Here is a 22129-nt window from a genome sequence, read left to right as displayed (position 1 = left end):
AGGGCAAGTATTATGTTAAGGGCACCATTCAAATGGTGAAAATTATTCTTCCTTTTACATAATGTCACTCTGTTAGCAAAAAATTCTATGTATTCATTTTGAGCAAATGCAAATTGATAGAATCAGCCACTTGTGTAATGATTTCTGCAAATAATTACCCAGAAATGGTGACAAGGACTAGCTAGAGTGGGTTAGAACAAAATTTCAACAACTTATTTTCTTGATAGTAATGTTTTCTTGTCTTAAGAGATTTAAATGAAACACGTCCACATCAAGTTCATAACTGGTAGTTGTTTGGAAATATAAAAATTTTAAATCCCAGAGTTTTGGTAATTTTCCTTGGAAAGAAGACGTGGTGAGGTTATTTGAAGAGTAACACTGACCACTTAAATAGATTCATTCTCTGTTTTGTGTGAAATGAACACCTATTATTCATGATATAAACTGAACTGAAAAACTTCCACTCACACCTTACAGAAAACAACACAGATAGATTCTGGGGCAGACATGAGAACTAATGGTAATTCCTTGTTCGTTTGTTTTTAGAAAAGGAAAAACAGTATGTCGTCACAACTGGCTATCAGATGGTTCTGCATGAATCACTAAGACTTACAAAATAAATGTCTCTGTCTTCCATCTCTACTTTGCTGTCAGACACACACACACATACACAAATATATGCATTCTCAGAACTAGGTTATATTACAATGTCATCAATACTCAGTGGTACTACAGTTTTTATGAATATATTTTTATAAATAAGTTTTAAAAGTTTAGTCCTTATCAAAATATTAGGCAAAGACAACCAAAATCACTTACTCTATACAAAATTAACAAACTTTCCCTTTGGTTGAAATATGGTAAAAATAAGAACAATCTACAAAAGAAATTTACAAATAAATTAGAATCTTTGTTATTACTAGGTGAAAAATATATCAAATCAAACTCCCTGTTATCACTACACGAAAATCTAGGAACTGCTCAGTTTGAAACTTCCTAGAAGGCAGGGACAGTGCTTTATCCACATAATTAACAACTACCAAATGTCTAGTATGTAAGTGCTAATGCATCATGCATTGAAGTGTGTGTGTGTGTGTGTAATATTCAAGTCCTAAATATTGGGAATACTTTTTATTCTAAGAAATAATTTTAAAGAAAAGTGAACATCCTTATGTCAGATCGTAGAAGAAAAGCTTTCAGTTTTTTACCACTGAGTATGGATTAGGTATAGGTTTTTCACATATGGCTGTTATTATGTTTAGATATGTTCCATCTTACTTCGTTTAAAGGCTTTTTATCAAAAAAGGATATTGAATCTTAGCAAATGCTTTCTATGCCTCCATGGATATAATCATAATTTTTATCTTTCCTTTTGTTGATGTGATAAACTGAGTTACATTGATTGATTTTTGGATGCAAAATCACACTTGCATTTCTGGAACAAATCCCACTAGGTCAAGATGCATAATTCTTTTAATGCGTTGTTGAATTCGGTTTGATCAGATTTTGCTGAGGAGTTTTGCATCTATGTTCATCTGTTTCTTTTTTTGTGATGTCCCTGTCTGCTTTTGGTATTAGAGTAATACTGGCCTCATTAAATGTGTTTAGAAGCATATTCTCTTCTTGAATCTTTTGAGGAGAGTTTGAGAAGGACAGGTGTTTGTTTACTTTTGAAGGTTTGATAGAACTTACTGATAAAACTATCTGGTCCTGGGATTTTGTTTTTTTGAAGACTTTTGATTATTGTTTCAATTTCCTTGCTGTAATTGGCCTATTCAGGTTTTCTGTTTTTTCTTGATTCTGTCTTAGAAGGTTGTATATCTCCAAGAAATTGTCCATTTGTTCAAGGCTATTCAATGAACTGACATGTAGATATTCAAAGTAGTTTCTTAAGATCTTCTGTATTTTTGAGATGTCTGTTGTTCTCTTTCACTTCTAATTCTATTTACTAGTTTTCTCCCTCTTTTTCCTTTGTGAGCTTAGAGGTTTGTCTACTTGATTTTTCAAAGAACTGGTTTTTGTTTTTATTGATCTTTGGGTTTTCTTTTTAATTTCTACTCTTTTATTATTTTCTTCTTTCTACTGGCTTTTGGCTTTGTTCTGCCTCTTCTAGTTCCTTAAAGTATGCGGTTAAATAATTTACTTGACCTTATATAATCTTATGCAAGGTTATATAATCATTGCTGTATTGTTATGTAGTCCCTCTCAGTACGCTTTTGCATGTCCCCAGGTTCTGATAGTTTGTCTTCATTTTCCTGTGTCCCCAGGTATTGTTTGAATTTCTCCCTTGAGTTCATCATTAATCCAGCAGTCATCTAGTAGTACATCATTCAGTTTTCACATATTAGAGGTTTTTCCTGCTTTCTGTAATACTATGATGATCAGAGAAGATACTTGCTTTGATTTCAATCTTTATAAATTAAAATTGACACGGGTTTTGTGAACCAACTTGTGATCTATGCTGAAAAATGTTCCATGTGCACTTGAGAAAGCTTTGTACTAATTTTTTGTCAGGTGCAGTGTCCTATAAATCTCAGTTAAGTCCATGTGCCTTAACTCCTCATTTAAGGCTATTGGGTCTTAGTTGATTTTCTTCCTGGTTGATCTGTCCACTGATGAGAATGGGGGGCTGAAGTCCTCTACAACTATTGTGTAGTTGTCAATGTCTGTTTTCAGGTTTGTTAATATGTGTCTTATATAATTTGATGCTCCTTCATTTGGGACATATATATTGATAAGTATTATGTCTTCCTAACATACTGAACCTTTAATCATTATATAAAAACCATTCCTGTCTCTTGTTACCTTTTTAATTGAAAATCTAGTCTATCTGATGTAAGTCTGGCTATCTCTGATTTTCTTAGGGTGAGGCCGGGGTCCCCATGTAATTGGAGGATTGTTTTCCAACCACTTACTTTGAGCCTGTGTTTACCTTTGGAGTTCAGAGGAATTCTCTGGAGCTCAGATGGTTTCCCAGTTTTCTGTTCTAACTGGCAACTCTGTGCCTTTTGATTGGCAAGTTCAGTCCATTCATATTCAGGATGATTATAAATATATCAGGATTTGCTACTGCCATTTTCCCTTTATTTTTTTTTTGTTCTATTTCTTAATTGTTTGTGTGTGTGTGTGTGTGAGAGAGAGAGAGAGAGAGAGAGAGAGAGAGAGAGAGAGAGAGAGAGAGAGAGAGAATTTCCTTCATCTTGAATTAAATAGGAGAACACCTTTCAATATTTCTTGTAGGGGAGGTCTAGTGTTTATAAAATCCTTCAGCTTCTGTATGTTTGGGAAGATATTTATTTCTCCTTCATAGCTGAAAGTGAGGCTTTCAGCTTTTATCTTTTATGTATTTTGGGTTTATATCAGAAGTCTCATGCTTTTATCCTTTTTCTTTGTTTTGAATACTTGGAAATTTCACAAATATGCATCTTGGTATAGGTCTCTATATTAGATACCAGATATTCTTTGAGCTTCATGTCTTGAACATTTAGTTCCTTCCTCAGGTTCAGGAAGTTCTCCTCTATTTCTTTGAATAAGACCCTCTGTTCCACTTTCTTTCTCCACCCTTCTAGAATACCTATTATTCTTATGTTGTATTTCCTAATGGGGTAAGATAATTCTAAAAGTGTCTCTTCATTTATTTTCTTTGTATTTCTCTTTCTTCTTCTACCTGGGTCCTTTGTACACTATAAACTTCTAAGTCACTGAACTGTTCTTCCATTTGGTTTATTTTGCTTCCATGGCATTCTCCAGAATTTTTTCAGTCTCCTATACAGATCTTTCCATAGCCTTCCGCTATGTTAATTTCTTATTCAAAGCTTTAACTTTTGTTTTCTGTTTGGAAATTTCATTTTTGAGGTTATTCATTCCATTTTCTTCCAGTTCTTTGAATTTATCACAATTTTGAACTCTGTATCTGTTAGGATAAAAATCTTCCCTATATTTGTGGTTGGATTTTGGAAGGTTGTCTTTGTGAGAACATTTTCTTGAGGAGTCAAGGTGTCATGTGTTGTATTTTTCCATCTGCTGCATTCTTCTTTTTTTTTTTTTTTTTTTGGTGACTCTAGCAGTAGCAGAGATTTCTAGTCTTTCTGGTTCTCCAGAAGGTGGCACTGTGGGGCTTTTAAAAAAGCTCTTATCAGCTTTAAATGATTTTACATTTTTGGACTTTCCAGGCTTCCGTACATCTGGAAGCCTGATTTCACAGAGTCTGAGTCAGGGAGTGGGGGCAAAATCTGTCTCCTGCCTTGGCAATGCCAATATCCTTCTTCTCTGGTGTTCTAAACCTGCATTTGGTAGACTTTGTACTGCTAGTGAGCTCCATAAGATCAGTGAGGGATTGGGGGAGGGGGATGTAGACCATCACCTGATCCTTGTTACTGTCACTGAAGACCCATCTACTAGGACAGCCATTTGCCAGACAGCAGTACTGTAGTTTGCAAGGCAGTCTATCACCTGGGACACACATCAGGCATTTCTCTTTACCCACCTCTTGCTTAATGAAGCATATATCTCTTTAGTGTCCCTTCTGGTACAGTATGTGCAGGTCTCCAGTGTCAGAGTGGCATTCCAGTTTTGCCCAAGTCATGGGAACCTCTGAGTATAGCTTTGGTATGGGTTAATTTTCATATTATTCTCTGAGGAACAAAGCAAGGAATATACTCTAATGCCACCTATGACTGAATGCTCCCGTTTGGATATTATTTAAATCTGTGAGCTGAGTACCAATTTTACAATGTATGTACACTAAATTCTCTTATAGGACTTTCTGTATAATTTATACCTAATTTCTTGCCACTCCAAATAATATGCAAATCTCCTGTCTGCTCTTATAGCTTTTAACACATTTAAATGAATTTTCTTTTTCACATTTTCAAATATTTCTTAGGGAACTATATTTACAGTCATTTTCTAATCAAATCATGTTTTAAAGTATCATTTCAACTTCTGTATAATTTTGGATAACTATTTTTATCTGAAAAGTTTCACAAAAATATCTAAAGTAAAAAACATTTGGGATAATGTTCTCCATTCTCTTTTCTTTCAAAAAACAAAACAGGTAAACTATTATTCAATGGCAATATCTCCTTTGTTCTGAAAAAAAAAAAAATAAAAAAACTAGCTAAGTAAAAGATATCATATAAAATGCATATATTGCAAAACTCACATTCACACGCACACACACACACACACACACACACACACACACACAGAGGCATGGCCTGTGTGATCATGGTTTTTTTTTTCTTCAGGGGACTAGATGATCTCCAGGTCTAAAACCTACTCTAATTCAAATTATCACCCACAAATTTAAATATGTACTTTAAATAATGGAGAAAGTAATGGACATTAAGAGTCATGACTAAGGTAATATAAAAGGATTCAAGAACTTTCTATGACATCCTAGTTTTTAGGTTGTCAAATAGCCCCTAAATAAGGATAATGATATGGAGAAAGGTATACATAAAAAAATGTATCCCTAAAAGAAAGGAATGAAGAAAATCATAAACTTTTGGTATGATGGCACTAAACACAAAGCTTTTAGATATTGTTTCCATTCTTAATTGAATTTCTTTCCCTTCTGCATTCTTGACCAGTCTTCTATAAATCATCACCAATATTTCTTCTTGGCAAGTTTTTGGTTTTGTTTTACACAGAGTCTAGTCAAGTGGTTATTTTATTTTTCCATATTAGGTTTTAAAAATGAAAGAACCTTGTTTTGCAAAGAAGTTCATAGTATTTGTTGTTCTTTTGGGGTAGAAGATACTCTCCCATGTCTCTCTGTTATTGCCACTGGCATTCTAATAACATCTTAAAAACAAGAGTCATTTTTATGTCCTGTCATCAGCAATATATCATTCACTCTTGGTGCAATGGAGGGATAATATAATAATAAAAAAGCAACATAAGGAAAGACTAAAACATCAAGAGAGAAAAAAATCCTTTTTCAATCACCTGGGGCCTATTTCCAAACACTAAAGCCAAATAACATATAACTAAAATAATAAAGAACAATAAATTTTTACACACACACATGCACACACACATACATAAAGACAAACCCAAGGGAAAGAACATAAACAAAAACTGATAGAGTATTACTCATCTTCAGAAAAAATAATAATAGGAATTGGAGGTGATGAAATTGATTAATCAAAAACCAACAGATAAAATACTTTTTGTAAAGCATTCCTTATCTAGGACTGATTTCCTATCTGTCTTACAAAATTCTTCTAAAAGAAATTCCCATATATAAAATAGCGATCATTTTCATAGTCATTTTAGATAAAGTATACATTTTCCACTTTCATTCAAAAAGACTTGCATTTATGATTTACTTATTCCTTTCCATGCCTTGTCAGGCTATCAGTTTGAACGATGTTCAATGTTCACATCAGAAAATGACTAGCAATTCTGAAACTGTTAGAGGCAGATGATCAAATATATAGTTTTAAGATACTCTAAATTATCAACTCTCTACATAAAGTAAGCTAGATCCTTTCTCGGAAAAGAGAAAATACTGCTCACTTATCTAATACAATCATATGTACAATGCTAAGAAGGTTAATTTGGTTAAAAAGCTTCTTAGGACTAGTTAGTATCTTGCTGGGTTCCACTAAATTAATATATCCTCAAAAAAGGATGTGGAAATATTCTCACCCAACAGGAACATTGAGCCTATTGTGTTCTTGAGGAAAAGACACAAGGGTAGCGATATTATTTGTTTCAAAATAATTTCAACAAATTTAGAGCTCAAGAGCTTTTATCAGAACAAGACAGAAAACAGGAGAGCTAACAATAATAACAATGCCCATGAGATTGTATTTGATCTAAAACAAGGAGGGGATGACCTTTATTCATAGAAAAGAAATAAGCGTTAGAAACAATATTAGCAATTCAGAGAGAAAGAGAGACTAACAGAAAAAATTGTACAGAATGAGCACATAATTTATTGATCAAACTCGGACATTTTTTTCTTTCTTTTCTTTCCTTTTTTTTTGGGGGGGGGGTCTGGATAACTTTAAGAAATGTCTTTTCTTTATTTGAAATAATTTCAAATATAGAGAAAAAAATTATGAAATTACAGAAAAAATTCTGAGGGTATATCTAGAGCATAAGACAATCAATACACCAGGTACCAAAGTGTCCATACCATCATGTCCCAAAATAAGATTGGAAAAGTCTGTTGTTACCACCCTATTTCAAAGTTTCTAAAAATTGTGTTTCATTTCTAATTTTTTACTTTAAGATCAACAACTCTGTTATTTTCTTTTTTTTTTAAAGATTTACTTTATTTATACAAGAGCCGGGGAACAGGCCAGATGCACGGAAGGGTGAGAGGATTCACCAGAGACAGAGCGGGGAACAGAACAGGCAGACTGACGAAATACACTGCTGAGGGGACCAGCGGGCGAGACAGGAGAGGTCTGCTCGCCATGTGGGTTGCTCCAAGGCCGGTGGGGTTCGCACACACGCTGCAGAGGCTGTGGACAGCTTCACAGCACTGCACTCAACCGCCTGTGCCACCAGGGAGGCCCCAACTCTGCTATTTTCAACCCATAAATCTATACTTAATGCCATCAATAGCAAATAAAGTAGCCCATGACAATATCAATTTCATCCCCAATTCTCACATGTCAGCCCACCTCTTATTGTCTCAATAAATAAATTAGACCTAAGAAGGGGAGTAAAATCCTTTATGTTCTTTCATATCTCATTCCCACTGTTTATGCAGTATCCCTCAATGCTTAAATTCTCAAGATATTCATATGCATAATGGCTGATTCCATGTAATAATGACAGATTTAAAATAATTTCAACTTTACTTGTAGGAAAATGAAATACAGTTTTCCTTATTCTTCCCTCTAACTACATCTAAAAAACCTGGGCATTTCATGTAAAATAAACATAAGGCTACTCTTAAAGATGGACAGAAGAAAGTAGACTGGTTAGGGATCTCAGTATGCAAGGAATAAAATGCTAGTAAATCCCAAGTCTTTTTTGTCTTATATATGCTATTTAAGGACTGAAAGAAGCTGGCAACCCAGAAATGTTGATGGGTATGAGTGCAGATAAAAATAAAGCCTGCTCTCTCCAGCCAAAGGACTAGAAAAGGAAGTCTAGTGAGACAGAAAACCTTTATATAATAACCAGTCTATTCCAATAAAAAAACTACAACAACAACAAAAAACAAACAAACAAACAAAAATTGGTGGGCCCAGTACCACCCTTGAAGCATAAGTTTAATGATGAGTCTAGATTTGCAAGCTAACTGGGGTCAGGCTCCCAGTCTCTCTTGGCCAGGTAATAGTTAGTCCCTCCTCAATGCAGTGTCACTGGATATCATGAACTATCACAGATTTTCACTACCGACACCCCTTTCCCTACCATATGAGGAAAATCAGTAAGAATACAAAAGAACTCAACACCATCAACCAACAGGATCTAAGACATTTATTTATAGAACACTCTAACAATAGCCAAAAACATTCTTTTCACATGCTCATGGAACACATCCTGAAATAGACCACATTCTGAACCATAAAACAAAAATTAAAAAATGAAAAGAATCAGAAACACAATGTTGTCCAACCAAAACTGACAAACTAGGAAGCAGTATCAGAAAGGTAACAGTAAAATTTTCATTTAGAATGTAAACAACATACTTCTACTAAATAACCCATAGGTAAAAGAGCAAGTCCTAAGAATATCAAAAAATGCACTGAACTAAATGAAAATAAAAAATAGAACATCAAAATTTGTGGGATACAGTTAAAGCAGCAATTAGAAGGAAGTTAATAGCATAAAACACATATATTAGAAAAGAGGAACATCTCTAATCTATTTCCTTAGTAATTACCTCAAAAACCTAGAAAAAGAACTAAATAAGTCCAAAGTAAACTGAAGGAAATAATACAGAATAGTAATAAGTAAAATTGAAAAAAAAAATCCATGAAATAAAGAACTGGTTCTTTGAAAAGATCAATAACTGACAAACATTAAAAATATTGATATCAAACAAAATGACCAATTACCAGATATGAAATAGGGATTATCAACAGAGCCTGCAGACACCAAAAATCTCTAACAATGGAAAACTACGAACAACTCTACATATAGAAATTTGACAGTTTAGATGGAACTAATTCTTTGAAAGACAAACTAATAATACAAGGAGAAATGTATAGCTTAATCAGTCCTATATCTACTAAAGAAATTGAATCAATAATTATCTTCCAAAAAGAAAGTACCAAGTCTACATGATTTCATTAGTGAATTCAAACTTTTAAGGAAGAAATAATTGCTTCAGAAAATAAAAGCTGTTGGAACATGCCTTAACTCATTTTATGTAGCCAGCATTAAAACTAAATGGAGAGACATTACAAGTAGCACCTATAGAACAATATTTCTTGTGATGGAAATGCTACAATTTGACTATAATCAATCTCAAAATGCTGGTTGTGATACTACACTACAGTTTGCAAGATGTTACCACTGGGGTAAAATAATACAGGGATCTTAACTATTATTTACTACTGCATGTGAATCTACAATTATGTCAAAATAAAAGTTAAAAATGTAAAGAGTAGTTATTAACCCTTATGATACAAAAGCATTAATGAATTATGACACATGTGCAATATTAAGATATCAGATATTAACAGTAATTACTTTCCTACAAGATATTTTAAAAGGGGCCTCCCTGGTGGCGCAATGGTGTTAAGCACCGCACTATGAAGCAATCCACAGCCTCTGCAGCACAAATTTGATCCCTGGACAGCCAGGAAGCAACCTACATGGCCCAACAGACCTCTCCTGACTCACAAGCTGCTCCATTCAGCAGTGTATTTCAGTCTGCCTGTTCTGTTCCCCACTCTGTCTCTGGTGAATCCTCTTACCCCTCGCATCTCTGGCCTGTACCCCAGCTCTTGCATGCATAAATAAATATTTTTTTTTTAAAAAAAGATATTTTAAAAGAGGGTCTCCCTGGTGGCACAAGGAGTTCAGATGCAGCACCATGAAGCTATCCATAGCACAAGTTCGATCCCCGGCCAAGGAGGTGACCCACATGGTGCAGCAGACCTCTCCTGACTCGCCCACTGCTCCCTTTAGCAGTGTATTTCAGTCAATCTGCCTGTTCTGCTCCCCACTCTGTCTCTGGTGAATCCACTCACCCCCCTACCTCTGGCCTGTACCCCAGTTCTTGTATGCATAAATAAATCTTAAAAAAATTTTTAGAAGAACCACTTAAAACTGCAGCAATTTGGTTGCAGTTGAAGCTCTAATCCAAACTGCAATGAAAATGCTATATAGTTGCCACAGTTTACTGGAGGAAATGACAGCTGCTCTCAGGATATACACTAACAAGTTATTCTGCCTCATAAATATGTCACTTTTGATGAGTTGAAAGATCATGCTGGTTTTAATGATGTAAGCCTGCTGGCTTTAATTACACAAAAAAGGCTGATGGGAAGAGCTTTAAGGACCAGAGTGCTGGGTTATCTAAAAACAGAGTAACAGTTACTATTCCCTCCCAATCCATATATGAATACGGACCTGCCTGTAATTCATGTACAGTCTACTTAAATTATTTGAGCTACCTCTTACCTATGAATAACTCAATATTTTGAACGTATCTTTCCTATAGAGACTAAATATTTTTTTAACTATCAAATGAATGTTATTCAAGTCTACTGGTTAGAGAACAAAGACTTAAGAATGGGATCTACATCAAGAAGATGACACAGTGGAATACATTTCAGCAATCAAAAAGATAAATTCATGCCATTCACAGCAACATGGATGGAGCTAGAAGGGATTGTGCTCAGTGAAGTAAGTCAGAAGGAAAAAAAAAATATCGGATGGTTTCACTTACAGAAGGAATACAGGGGAACCAAGTAAGACATCAGGGGGAAAATAATAACAAAAAAATTAACAGGCAACTATAAATAAGAGACATTCTATGGGGGTGGGATATTATCTGTCAGGTAATATTATTAATGTATATTTTCATTTTTTTTTAATGTAAGGAACAATCTTTAAACTAAGTAGAGAAATATATTAGCAGTTGGATTTAAAACCTTGAGTTGAGTCAGTCTAAATTTTCAAACATGTGTTATACCACATCCTTCTAAATGAATGAGTAGATAAAAAATCTGATTCTGCATTATCTAAAAGCACTGATGCTGGACTCAAACTGAGTTCAAATTCCAACTATTTGCTTTAATGATGGTGAAAGTAACTTAACTGCTGTGTCTATAAAAATGGACACAATGATAATATCTCACCACTGCTGTAAGAATTTCAACGCCCTTAGAACAATATTCAGCACATAAATGCTGAGGAGCTGCCAGGCATTATCATCATCAACATTATTCCTGCATTTTACATAAAGTTTTCCAATTTCTTACAAAAGTTTAAGCTATTGCAAGTAATTAAAAAAAAACTCAATAAAATCTACTAAAAAATTAAATAGATGTTAAAAAGAAGGAATTAACTAGCTCAAGATGCAAGTAACACTAAAATTTAAATCAATGTGACCTATATGAGGTATGGTCTTTAAAAAAAAATACTAGTTTTATGGGCCTCCCCTGGTGGTGCAGGTGGTTGAGCGCAACACTGTGAAGCTGTCTGCAGCCTCTGCAGCACTGGTTCGATCCCGGGTGGCTGGCGAGGGTCCCACATGGAGCAGCAGAGCTCTCCTGTCGCGCCCACTGCTCCCCTCAGCAGTGTATTTCATCAGTCTGCCTGTTCTGTTCCCCACTCTGTCTCTGGTGAATCCTCTCACCCTCCTGCGCATCTGGTCGATACCCCAGTTCTTGTATAAATAAATAAATACATAAATAAATCTTTAAAAAAAATACTAGTTTTATATTCTGTTTACATAATCTTTACATTTTAAGATATACAAAAAAAGTGTTTCAATCAACAAAAACTTAAGTTTTTCTACTTAATTCCAAATTATAGACATATGAAACAATTAATGAAATTTTCTAACTTAGTTAAGGGCTTGACATTTTCAATGTATCTTTAAAATGAGTATTCAGGACCTCCCAGGTGGCGCAGCGGTTGAGAGCTGGGCTGCGAAGCTGCCCACAGCCTCTGCAGCGCCAGTTCGATCCCAGCCGCCGAGAAGGGTCCCACATGGCATGCAGACCTCTCCTGCCGCACCTGCTGCTCTCCTCAGCAGTGTACTTCAGTGCTTCTGCCTGTTCTGCTCCTGACTCTGGCTCTGATGAATTCTCTCACCCTCCCGCGCTTCTGATTGTACCCAGTGCTTGTATAAATAAATAAATCTTATAAAAAATAAAAAAATAAATAAAATAATTAAAAAAATAAAATGAGTATTCACACTTTTATTTCAACAATGCAGGTTTTTATTTTCTTGCTCTTATACTAAAAGGAGCTTTTTTAAAATCAGGAATTCATCTTAACAATAATTTTCTCCTGGGCCTCCCTGGTGGCACAGGGGTTAAAGTCTCAGTGCTCTCAAGCTATCTGCAGCATGAGTGCAATCCCCAGCCAGGGAGCTAACCCACATGGCACAGCGGACCTTTCCTGTCTTGCCCACTGCTCCCCTCAGCAGTGTATTTCAATCTGCCTGTTCTACTCTCCACTCTTTCTCTGGCGAATCCTCTCACTTTCCCCCCACGGACCTCTGGCCTGCACCCCAGTTCTTGTACGCATAAATAAAAAAATCTTCAAATAAACACACACAATAATTTCCCCCTAATAAAATTTAAGTGGATAAACATAGCTTTTCTTTAAAAGGAAGATATTTCCTTATATGGTTTATTTTCTAGGAGGGTACTATATTATTAGACCTAATAATTGACAAAAATAATTTTTAAAGTTCAAATTAAGGTCCTCACTGATCATGCTGAAGGTATGGATTTCTCTGAAAAGCAGCAGTAAAAAAGCAAGGGAATAGGAAAAGAAGCAGAATTCCAGATATATTTTGTTGATTTAATATGCCAGGCTTAGGAAGTACACACCAAACCCCTCAACAATGCCTCTAGCCTGAGCCACAGATGATTCTTTTTCAGAAAACTGGAAGACAGCCCATCAATCACAGATTAGAATTTCTGCAGAAGTATAATGAATCCAGGTTATAGCTTATTCTTGAACACTTTGGTGTAAAAAACATGCCCTTCCCCCCTCCTCCCTACCCTTAAATCTAGTGGAAAACTGCTAGGACCAGTTATGTTGGCACCCTCGTGAACACCTAACTCACCCAACTTTATATTCCCATTATCCTTGGTTCTGTCAGTGATAAACACTCCTTTGGTCCTCTCTCTCCTTTTCCAAATTCTCATCCTCAATCTACTATCACCTTTTCTCCTGATAGAACTTCTCACTATACCACACAGAATCCCCTTTACATGATTAACAAACATTACTATATCCTTTACCCTCGTCAATGAACATTATCTTTGTCAACCACCTTTAACTTAAGTTAGCCTCTATCAAAATAATATCACATGCAGCACAGTCCTTTAAAAGGGAAGCTATTCATTCTCCAAATCCTCATAGACTTGAGTCAGAAATGGAGAAATATAACGTATCTGTGAATGCTAAGAATGAATAGGATAAAGACGCAAAATTCCAATGGAGTTGATAAAATCACTCTAAATTCACCAGGAGAAATAAAGGTGGAAAAACAATGTACATAAATGATAAAAACCAAGGGATTCACTAAATATATATATATATATTCATAGAGAGATAGTATAAATTCATGTTGCAAAGGAATATTTTAATGCCTTCTGGTGACAGTCTAAGACTAAATTTTTAGCAAGATTATTAAGCATTATGTAACATATAAGGCTGCTCTGATTAAAGAAAAAAGAGTATGTGCTTAGAAATAACAGTTGTAAGTAAAGTATACCAAAATGTTCTTTTCCGGTGGTAGAATTTCAAGTGATTTTTTTCTTTTTTATACTTTTTCTATTTTCTTTAATTTCCACAATGAATGTGCTTTTATAGCTACAAAACAAGATCAAAATAAATAAAAAATTTTAAATTCTAAGAGCACTAAAATACTTCAGTGCACTTCCAAAGCAAATGGCTATATGTTGGGCCCCTTGATTTGTAAACTAAAGATATGTCATTTTACATAGCTTTGTAAAAATGCAAGCATTCTTTATGCAGAAGAGAATATTAATCATTTACATATTTTAAAATATTCTATGAAGTAAAACATTTCACTCTGTTAATTTCCTTTAAGGAATACACATACATGCCTTTATACAGTTTTGACTAAGCATGCAAAGTATTGGAAAGTCTTCTTTAGTAACTAACGTTTCAAAGAGGAAAAAAATGAAGAACAGAAACTTCAACCTCAAGGTAAACAGAGGTACCACAGCTATACCTAGGATAAAAGTAAAAAGTGACATATTGCCTAGAATAATCTCTAACAGCTCTAAATTAAGGCAGTCCATCCAAAAGATTCTCTTCTTATTGATGCTTCATTTTTAAATTTAGCTTAGGAAATAATGCTCCTACCATAATACCCTCATGAAGAAGGTAGAGAACCTACATAGAAAAACATCTTGGAATATACTTTACCGATTATTTCACTATATTATATAACATGAATATGCTTATATTTCCCATAAAAATGACTACTACTGCAAGAACATCTTTCTTTCAAATTATATCTGAAGTTATGTATCATTTCCAAAAAAGAACATATTCTCAAAAAGAAACAATTAATGAACTCAGTACCATAACCAAGAAAAATTTAATGTCTTCCTATTTAAGCAAAAGTACAGTGCTAGATGCTTTTCAAATCAAGTTTAATAGCTATGGTATCTGTCATTCGGGACTCTGAGTCTCCATGAATTATGCCAAAGCTCTTTGCCAAACTAACAACAGTCAATATAATCTTTCCTGAAATTCATTTCAAATTGAGAGATCACTCCTGTTGTTCATAACTTAACTCTTTCTTTAAAAAAGTGAAATTAACTCTAAAAGCAGTATTGCATTAAATGAATAACAAATGAACACAGCAGGCACTGAGGGGTGAAGGGAAGGAAAGGTCAGGGAGGACACAGAGATGGTCTTGGCCAGCATCTATAATGTACCTCTGTTATTAGGAACAGCATTTCTCCTTTGATCAGAGACCACTGCAAGGCTGCTATGATGGCTCAGGAATTTGTTAAGAGAGAGTAGGGATGCAGACCTTAAGCAGGTCTGAGTATATAACTTCATTACTTAAAATGTTATAATTACATTTAAACTTCTTATCTACATTGGCTTAAAATGACCTTATTCCTCCAGTGTATGTTATCCAGATTCAGTAACAGAATCACTTAATCTTTTATGAATTGAGAAAAATCATATTTCTTATTTGTCTTTACGAAAAGAAATTAAGCAAAATTTCACATATTTTCAAAGGTTTCTGTATATAAATGTTTCCATTCTGCTCAGAGTCTTTGTTAAAAATTATAGCATGGCCTCTAAACTTAAAAGTGAACAAAAGATTTATTTTCTTCAAACAAGGGCAAATCTAAAAGCAAGTTAAAAAGTCATTTATTTTCACACAACCTAAAATAATACTGTTCGCACTGCAGTGACAAAGAGGCTCCAAATCACAAAGGTCAGTTAAGTAAAAGAAGGCAAAGGCAGCAGAACTCAGATGGTAAGAAGAAAAACAAAAATAGATCCAATGCAGCATTTTGAGAATGAAGATCAATGAAAACAGCTGCTCAATATCCTATCACTTATAGCATTATTTTCTATATTGTTATGAGAGGTCCTTTCTAATCCAGCATTTCCTCTTTTAAGGCTGGTACTTGACATATGCCTTAATAAAACTAATATTGAAGCCAAATTTTTCATTATCTGAAGTAAAAGGAAATACATTGCCTTAGTTACAACGTACTTAGCTATCATGGTAAAAGTGAGAAAATATGATAACAATATAAACAGGATGGCAAGGGAAAGGTAGTATCAAATTTTTTAAACTCTGATCTAAGTAATAAGGCAGCAGGTTGTCTCCAATCAAAACTACTTTTTATAAAGTAATATAAATGCCCTTGCTTACTCAACAGTGAAGGTCTTTGAAAGAATCAACTGAGAGGATGAGACACAGGAAAATCATGATCTAGTTCATTAAAAAATGATTCAAATATGAACAGTGTATGTTGTCATCTAATGCTAGAATTCTCAGAAATTATAAGTAGAACAATAATCTTATTGCTTATAACAGCATAGCAATTAATGAGGCAGTTTATCTATCAATCAATGATAAAGTAGCAATGATGGCATATAAATTTGTTGAGCTTAACCAGCAGAAAAAATTAAATTCAGTGCATTTTTTTTTTTTTTAATAAAATCAACCCAGTAGTTCCATCAATAACACAATTCGGTGGCTCTCTGTTTTCTTACCTGTGAGGACAGCTTTTGCTGAAGGATCTGCCAGGTCCAGGGCTGATTTGCCATCAGTGTTCCGAATGTTTGGATCAGCTCCGTGCTGCAGCAGCACTGTGCAGGGAAAGCAGAAACAGTATCTTACCTCAGGGATACAAAGATTATTTACTGGTAAATGTCGCCTCGGCATGGTGTAGGCATAAACATACATTGCACAGTTTTTTTTTCTCTTTCAAGAGAAAAAAAAAGAAGGAAAAAGAAAGGAAAAAAAGCACTGCAGCAAAAGATCCTCTCTAGAGTAAAGTGAAGTTGGCAACTTATGGTACAGTATTATCACATGACTTAACATCATAAACATGAAACTAGAAAAATCTCGCAATAGACAGTTTTGTTTCGCCTCTTTCAGGCAGCAGGATGGAAAGCTGTGTGCTCACTGCCTCACACTGTGAAATACGCTGGAGCTGCCCTATCTTTACTACCACCGTGGTTGCTTGTTGCTGCTGCTGCTTTATTGCTCAATTTCCTAATGCTTCCTCTCCTAAGAACAGTTGTAATACTGTGCATGCCTTTTAGTGGCTCACCGCTTACATATCAACCTCACCATAACATACTGGCTTGTTTCCAAGAAGTTTAACACACATAGCAATGCATGCCACTCTGGTCCCCTGCAGTGGAGCTGCAAAAAACTGACTTCTATAATTCTTCCCACCAAAATTTTTTAGAAACAGAAACTCAGTCACTATAATATATGCTAGGAATGCATGCTGCACATGCTATACTAGGTAGAAAGTGGTTACAGAGAATTCTTAGATGTGGAACTCCACAAAAGAGAGAATCACCATTTAAGAAAAATTTAGTATAATTTATCAATGCAAAACATTTCTTATCTACATCTGATATGTGTGTGTAGGGGGAGAGGGTGTTGCAATGTTAGCCACCAATGTTTAAACTAAGATACATGTTAAAAATCAGTCCAACTTTATAAGCACAGTTCAATTATGTTATACTAACAGTTCAAATAGTTAAGATTTTGTATATTTCTGGAGAGAACAAGAAGTGTTAACATTTACCAGTGTGCTTTAGCATAAATTTAAAACAAACAGGAATATTAAGTTGAAATAAGTGATTAAAGACTTGTTATATAATGTCTAAAATCACCTGAGCCACTATTGTTGATGAGTTCCCAATTTTCATTCATTAACAGTTCCATGATAAAGTACATACACATTATTGTTGAATATCTGGAAAGCAATCCTCATCTATCATTACTAAGTAGTGAGCCCTGTTTATGAAGCTCTTCCTCTTTAATGCAGAAACCATCAAATCAGTGACTGTGCTACAATGTGCAAAGGAATAGCCTTATTCAGAATTAAGACTGTTCAAGCAGTGTGCGTCATAATCTCTTGCATAAATCTTGGGATAATAAAAACTAGCCATGATTTGAGAAGATGGAGTGAAATTCTGGCAAAACATTCTCTATTACTTTATTCCTGAATTTAAGCAACGAGCATAATTATTTTTCATATTTTATAAACTGACTTAAGAATAAGTAGAACTGTGAGCACCACAATATTGAGCTCTAGTTACTGATTCCTCATAATGAATAAGCTTTCACAACACTTTTTTTTAATTCCAAGAAGAAATCCCAACATGAAAAGCTGGCTTGTAAAAGGTCTTTATCATGAAGCCAACTGATGTATCAAATGTAAAGCTGACAGCTATTGCTATCTTAAGTTGCTGAGCAATCACAAGCAAAGGATAGGGAAAAATGAAATAAAAACTACCATGTAAAGCAGTTTTTTTTACTTCATACATCAAGCACTGCAGAAGCTAATTTAAACAAGAAATAATACGGTAATTTAACAGGACTTGTCAGTAAGTTTTCATTTTGTTGCTTAATGAGTGGTAGAGTCAAAACACTGTCAACCTTGTTGTTCTCTGAAAATCAACTAAAACCCCAGTCTTTTGTATTGTAGCAAGTATTTTACTTTCACCTTTGCTATTGTGCAATGGAAATTTGCCGTTAGTTTAGATGTAATTTGCTTGTTTTAGTGACTTTAAAAGGAGTAAGTTCTTTTACAGAAATACCTGTTTTCTAAACATTTTTGACTCATACCTGTCTATTTCATTGACCTGAACACAGAGAACAATCTAATGCAAATTAACAGAAAACAGGGAAGAAGCTCAACTTTTTAAACCATATGCCAATAGAAAAATTCACATCAGAAAATATTTAACAGCAATAAAGGTATATCTCTATAAAAGTAATAAAGGAAGATTTCTATAGACCAGAAGGAATCCAAACTTGCATAACTTATAAAAGAGCACTGCTGGACTAAATGAGAACAAAAAGTAGCATACAAGAATACTGATAACACACTCTAGCAATACGTATCAGCTAATGATAATATTTAACTCACATTTTAAAACACAGATTCTGTTTATATTCTCAATTCTACCACTAACTATTGATATAACTGCTTCCTCCTTGACTCAGATATTCAGATTTTTATTTATCCTATAAATGACCAGATAGGCAATATGGACCATATGGTCTCTGTCTCAACTACTTATCTCTGCCTCAATCTCACCATTATGGAGGGCAAGCAGCTACAGATAATATTGAATATGGCTGTGTTCCAATAAAGATTTATTTAAGGATATTAAAAATCTGAATTTTGTGTAATTTTCATGTCACAAAATATTACTCTTGTAAATTTTTAAAAATCATTAAAAATGTAAAAGCAATTCTTAGCTTGCAGAACATATAAAGAACAAGGAGTAATCTGGATCTGGTCCATGGGTCATAGTTTACCAACCCTGACCATAGACAGCAATATACAAAGTGTGTTATGACTGTTCTAGTCCCAGAATTCTTTATATTTTATCTACACTGCGATTAACACAGAAATTAAAAGGATTTAGAACTGTATAAGTCATTTGAAAATTACTTCTTCTATTACTTCATTTTTATTAGTTTACAAAATTATTAACCTGTCATGCATTGGGGAAGAAAAAACTGGTCCTCTAACACAGGAAGTTTGAAAAGCACCGAGCCAGGGAACACGTACAATTCTCTGGGCCTCAGTTCTCAAGTCCATAACAAAAAGGAGCTTGGGCTAGGTAGATGACTTCTTTATTTCTATTTCTATATATACCTTGAAAGGGGGAGGTTCCAAGTTTCCTGCCCCACCCAAAAGGAGGGTGGAACTGCGCAGGGAGTAGAAGAAGCTTCAGAGGAGACTGAGGAAGGAAGGAAGCAGGATGGGGAGCCAGAAGGAGACCTGGAGGAGGCACAGGGAGCCTAGAGACACGTGAAGAAATTGCGCTTGCCTTTTGGTCGTGGACTGGGTGACACAGATGTGGGTGAGAGACCTGTGGGGAGGTAACAATGGCGGTTTTTGTCTTGATTTTGATTTTGCTCCTTTCCTCCAGACTTGTCTGGTTGTTTCTGATCCTTTTCTGTGGGTCTCCACTGGAGGATGCTTTAGACTTGTGGCAGGCTTTGGGGCCTTGCTCTGGGCCAATCCTGCTTGGGTGGACTTTTAACCACGAGGAGACAGGTAACTTTGGGTGCTTGATTTAAAAACTATATTCTTTGCCTTTCCTGTATTGTTTACTAATTGTATTAAATTTCCTTTTCATTAAAGTCTCATATATTTTGTGTTGATGTAGCAGACTGCAGAACCTATTTAGAGCAGGCAGGTTTGTGGGGTCTGAGGTACCCCTCTCCCTTCCTTGTAACAGAGGTACTAACATCTAAAAATTTTGGAGTTACTTGAAGTAGAGCATTTTCCTTACCCACTCTCCAAAGTCAAAATGAAGGGGAAAAAAATAAGTTTTTCAGTTATCCTAACACATCAATGAAAAGAAAACTAAAAGTTGAGACCATCATCAATGAACATTGTAGGGCACATAGTAAAACATCTCAAGCTCCTCCCCAAGCAATTCCTCAAATCAGATTTCTGTTTCACACTATTCTCTATGCAGATCTATGTTGGACTATTTTCTAACACCAGAATAACAGCATATAAAGAAGGAACAACGAAGGCTTTCAAGAACATCATTCTGAGCGTCCCTGGTGGCGCAAGGGTTAAGACGCAACCTGTGAAGCTATCCGCAGCCTCTGCAGCACAAGTTTGATCCCTGGCCGGCCAGGGAACAACCCACATGGCACAGCAGACCTCTCCTAACTCGCCTGCTGCTCCCCTCAGCAGTGTATTTCAGTCAATCTGCCTGTTCTGCTCCCCACTCTGTCTCTGGCGAATCCTTTCACTCCCCACACCTCTGGCCTGTACCCCAGTTCTTTTATGCATAAATAAATAAATCTTCAAAAAAAAAATCATTCTATACTTAACTCAATTCTGTATGTTTTAAAATGTGCTTTCAGGATTCTAAGTTTCCAAAGGGAATAATAAAATTTGATTACTAATACATAATACAAATAGAAATTCACTTTGCAAAATCAATATACATTAAAAGCACACTAATAAAGCACTCTTGTTCAAAAGCATCATAATGTTTAAGCAAAGTTCCCAAAATATGCAAATATACAAAGTAAACTTTGAAAGAAAAGGAAACCAAAATCTGAGTAACATTCAGTACATAAATCCAAGACTACTATGGGTATTTAAAATCTCCTTGTAGAAATTTAACCAATTAGAACATTATTAAATCTCAAATCCCAAAATAACTGGCCTATGACCTATTGTTTGACTGATGTATCTCAAATCCATCTACATTTTTTTGAGGTAAAAAGAATAGAAAAAATATAGCAGCTAGCAGAACAAAGATGGTTAAAACTAAGGTAAGACCACAATATTCAAAAGTAATTCCAACAGAGCTTAGGGCAAAAAGGACATTCGAATTTTCCTATTCCTGGCACACACATTTAGCCACAGTGAGCCAGATTGAGAAAGCATACCTTTAGTCTATGACCAAATGCAACAGATTAAAAAGTATTTAGCTTACTTCCTCAAAGTGATTAAATTTAAGCATTCATATCATTCTAATTCTTCCAAATAAAAAAATGTTGCTACTTGTATGCAATGCCTCATCTTGTCAAATTCCTAGAAAAACACAAAGTAGTATAATGAAAAAATGTATTTAACTACAGGCCTTTTTAACACTTTCAAGAAAACAGAAACTGTGATAGCAAGTCCTTAAGGTAAGTTATCAAAAAGTGTTCTATATAGTTTTCACTTTAATGACAGAAATCCTATAGAATATTGAAACTTCTCTGGTATGCAAATTTTACAGCTTTAAAAGTAAGTATCTAAATCAGTTTCTGACAATGAACACACAATTTTATTTTCTCAATTATTTTCTTACATCATTGTTAATTTTTGAACATTATTTGATTTCTCCCCTCAAATGTTATGCCCCTAAATCTCCCACCACCACAATACCCATGGGCTATCTCCCTTGTCCCTTATGCTCTTCCCTCCACTATTTTGACCCCTGCTCCTCCCATAACCTCTCCACCCCATGCTTCAGATCTATGGTCAGCTTGCTAGTTTTTTTTACCTTTTTCTTGACCTTTTGTTTGATTTCTCTATATTCCATGTATAAGTGAAACCATCCGACATTTATCTTTTTTCTTCTGACTTGTTTGGCTTAGTATAATCCCTTCCAGTTGCATCCATGTTGCTGCAAATGGCATGAGTTTATCTGTTTTGATGGCTGAGTAGTATTCTAAAGTGTGTCTATACCACATCTTGATCCATTCTCTATTTGGGGGCATGTGGGGTGTTTCTAC

General features: G+C 34.9%; 1 protein-coding gene across 1 annotated transcript in view; it reads right to left on the bottom strand.

The window, feature by feature from the left end:
* TNKS (tankyrase) overlaps positions 1-22129 on the bottom strand; it is a 158939-nt gene that overhangs the window by 94816 nt on the left and 41994 nt on the right. The window contains exon 3 of the mRNA XM_037525996.2: positions 16390-16485. Within this exon, the coding sequence (XP_037381893.1) occupies positions 16390-16485 (96 nt within the window). The remainder of the gene's footprint in view (positions 1-16389; positions 16486-22129) is intronic.

Source organism: Talpa occidentalis, unplaced genomic scaffold (genome assembly GCF_014898055.3).
Source record: "Talpa occidentalis isolate TD23 unplaced genomic scaffold, MPIMG_talOcc4v2.1 talOcc4.4, whole genome shotgun sequence".
In the NCBI taxonomy this organism is placed as follows: domain Eukaryota; kingdom Metazoa; phylum Chordata; class Mammalia; order Eulipotyphla; family Talpidae; genus Talpa; species Talpa occidentalis.
Note: the sequence above shows the minus strand (reverse complement) of the source record. Positions and strands in the feature narration are given on the sequence as shown.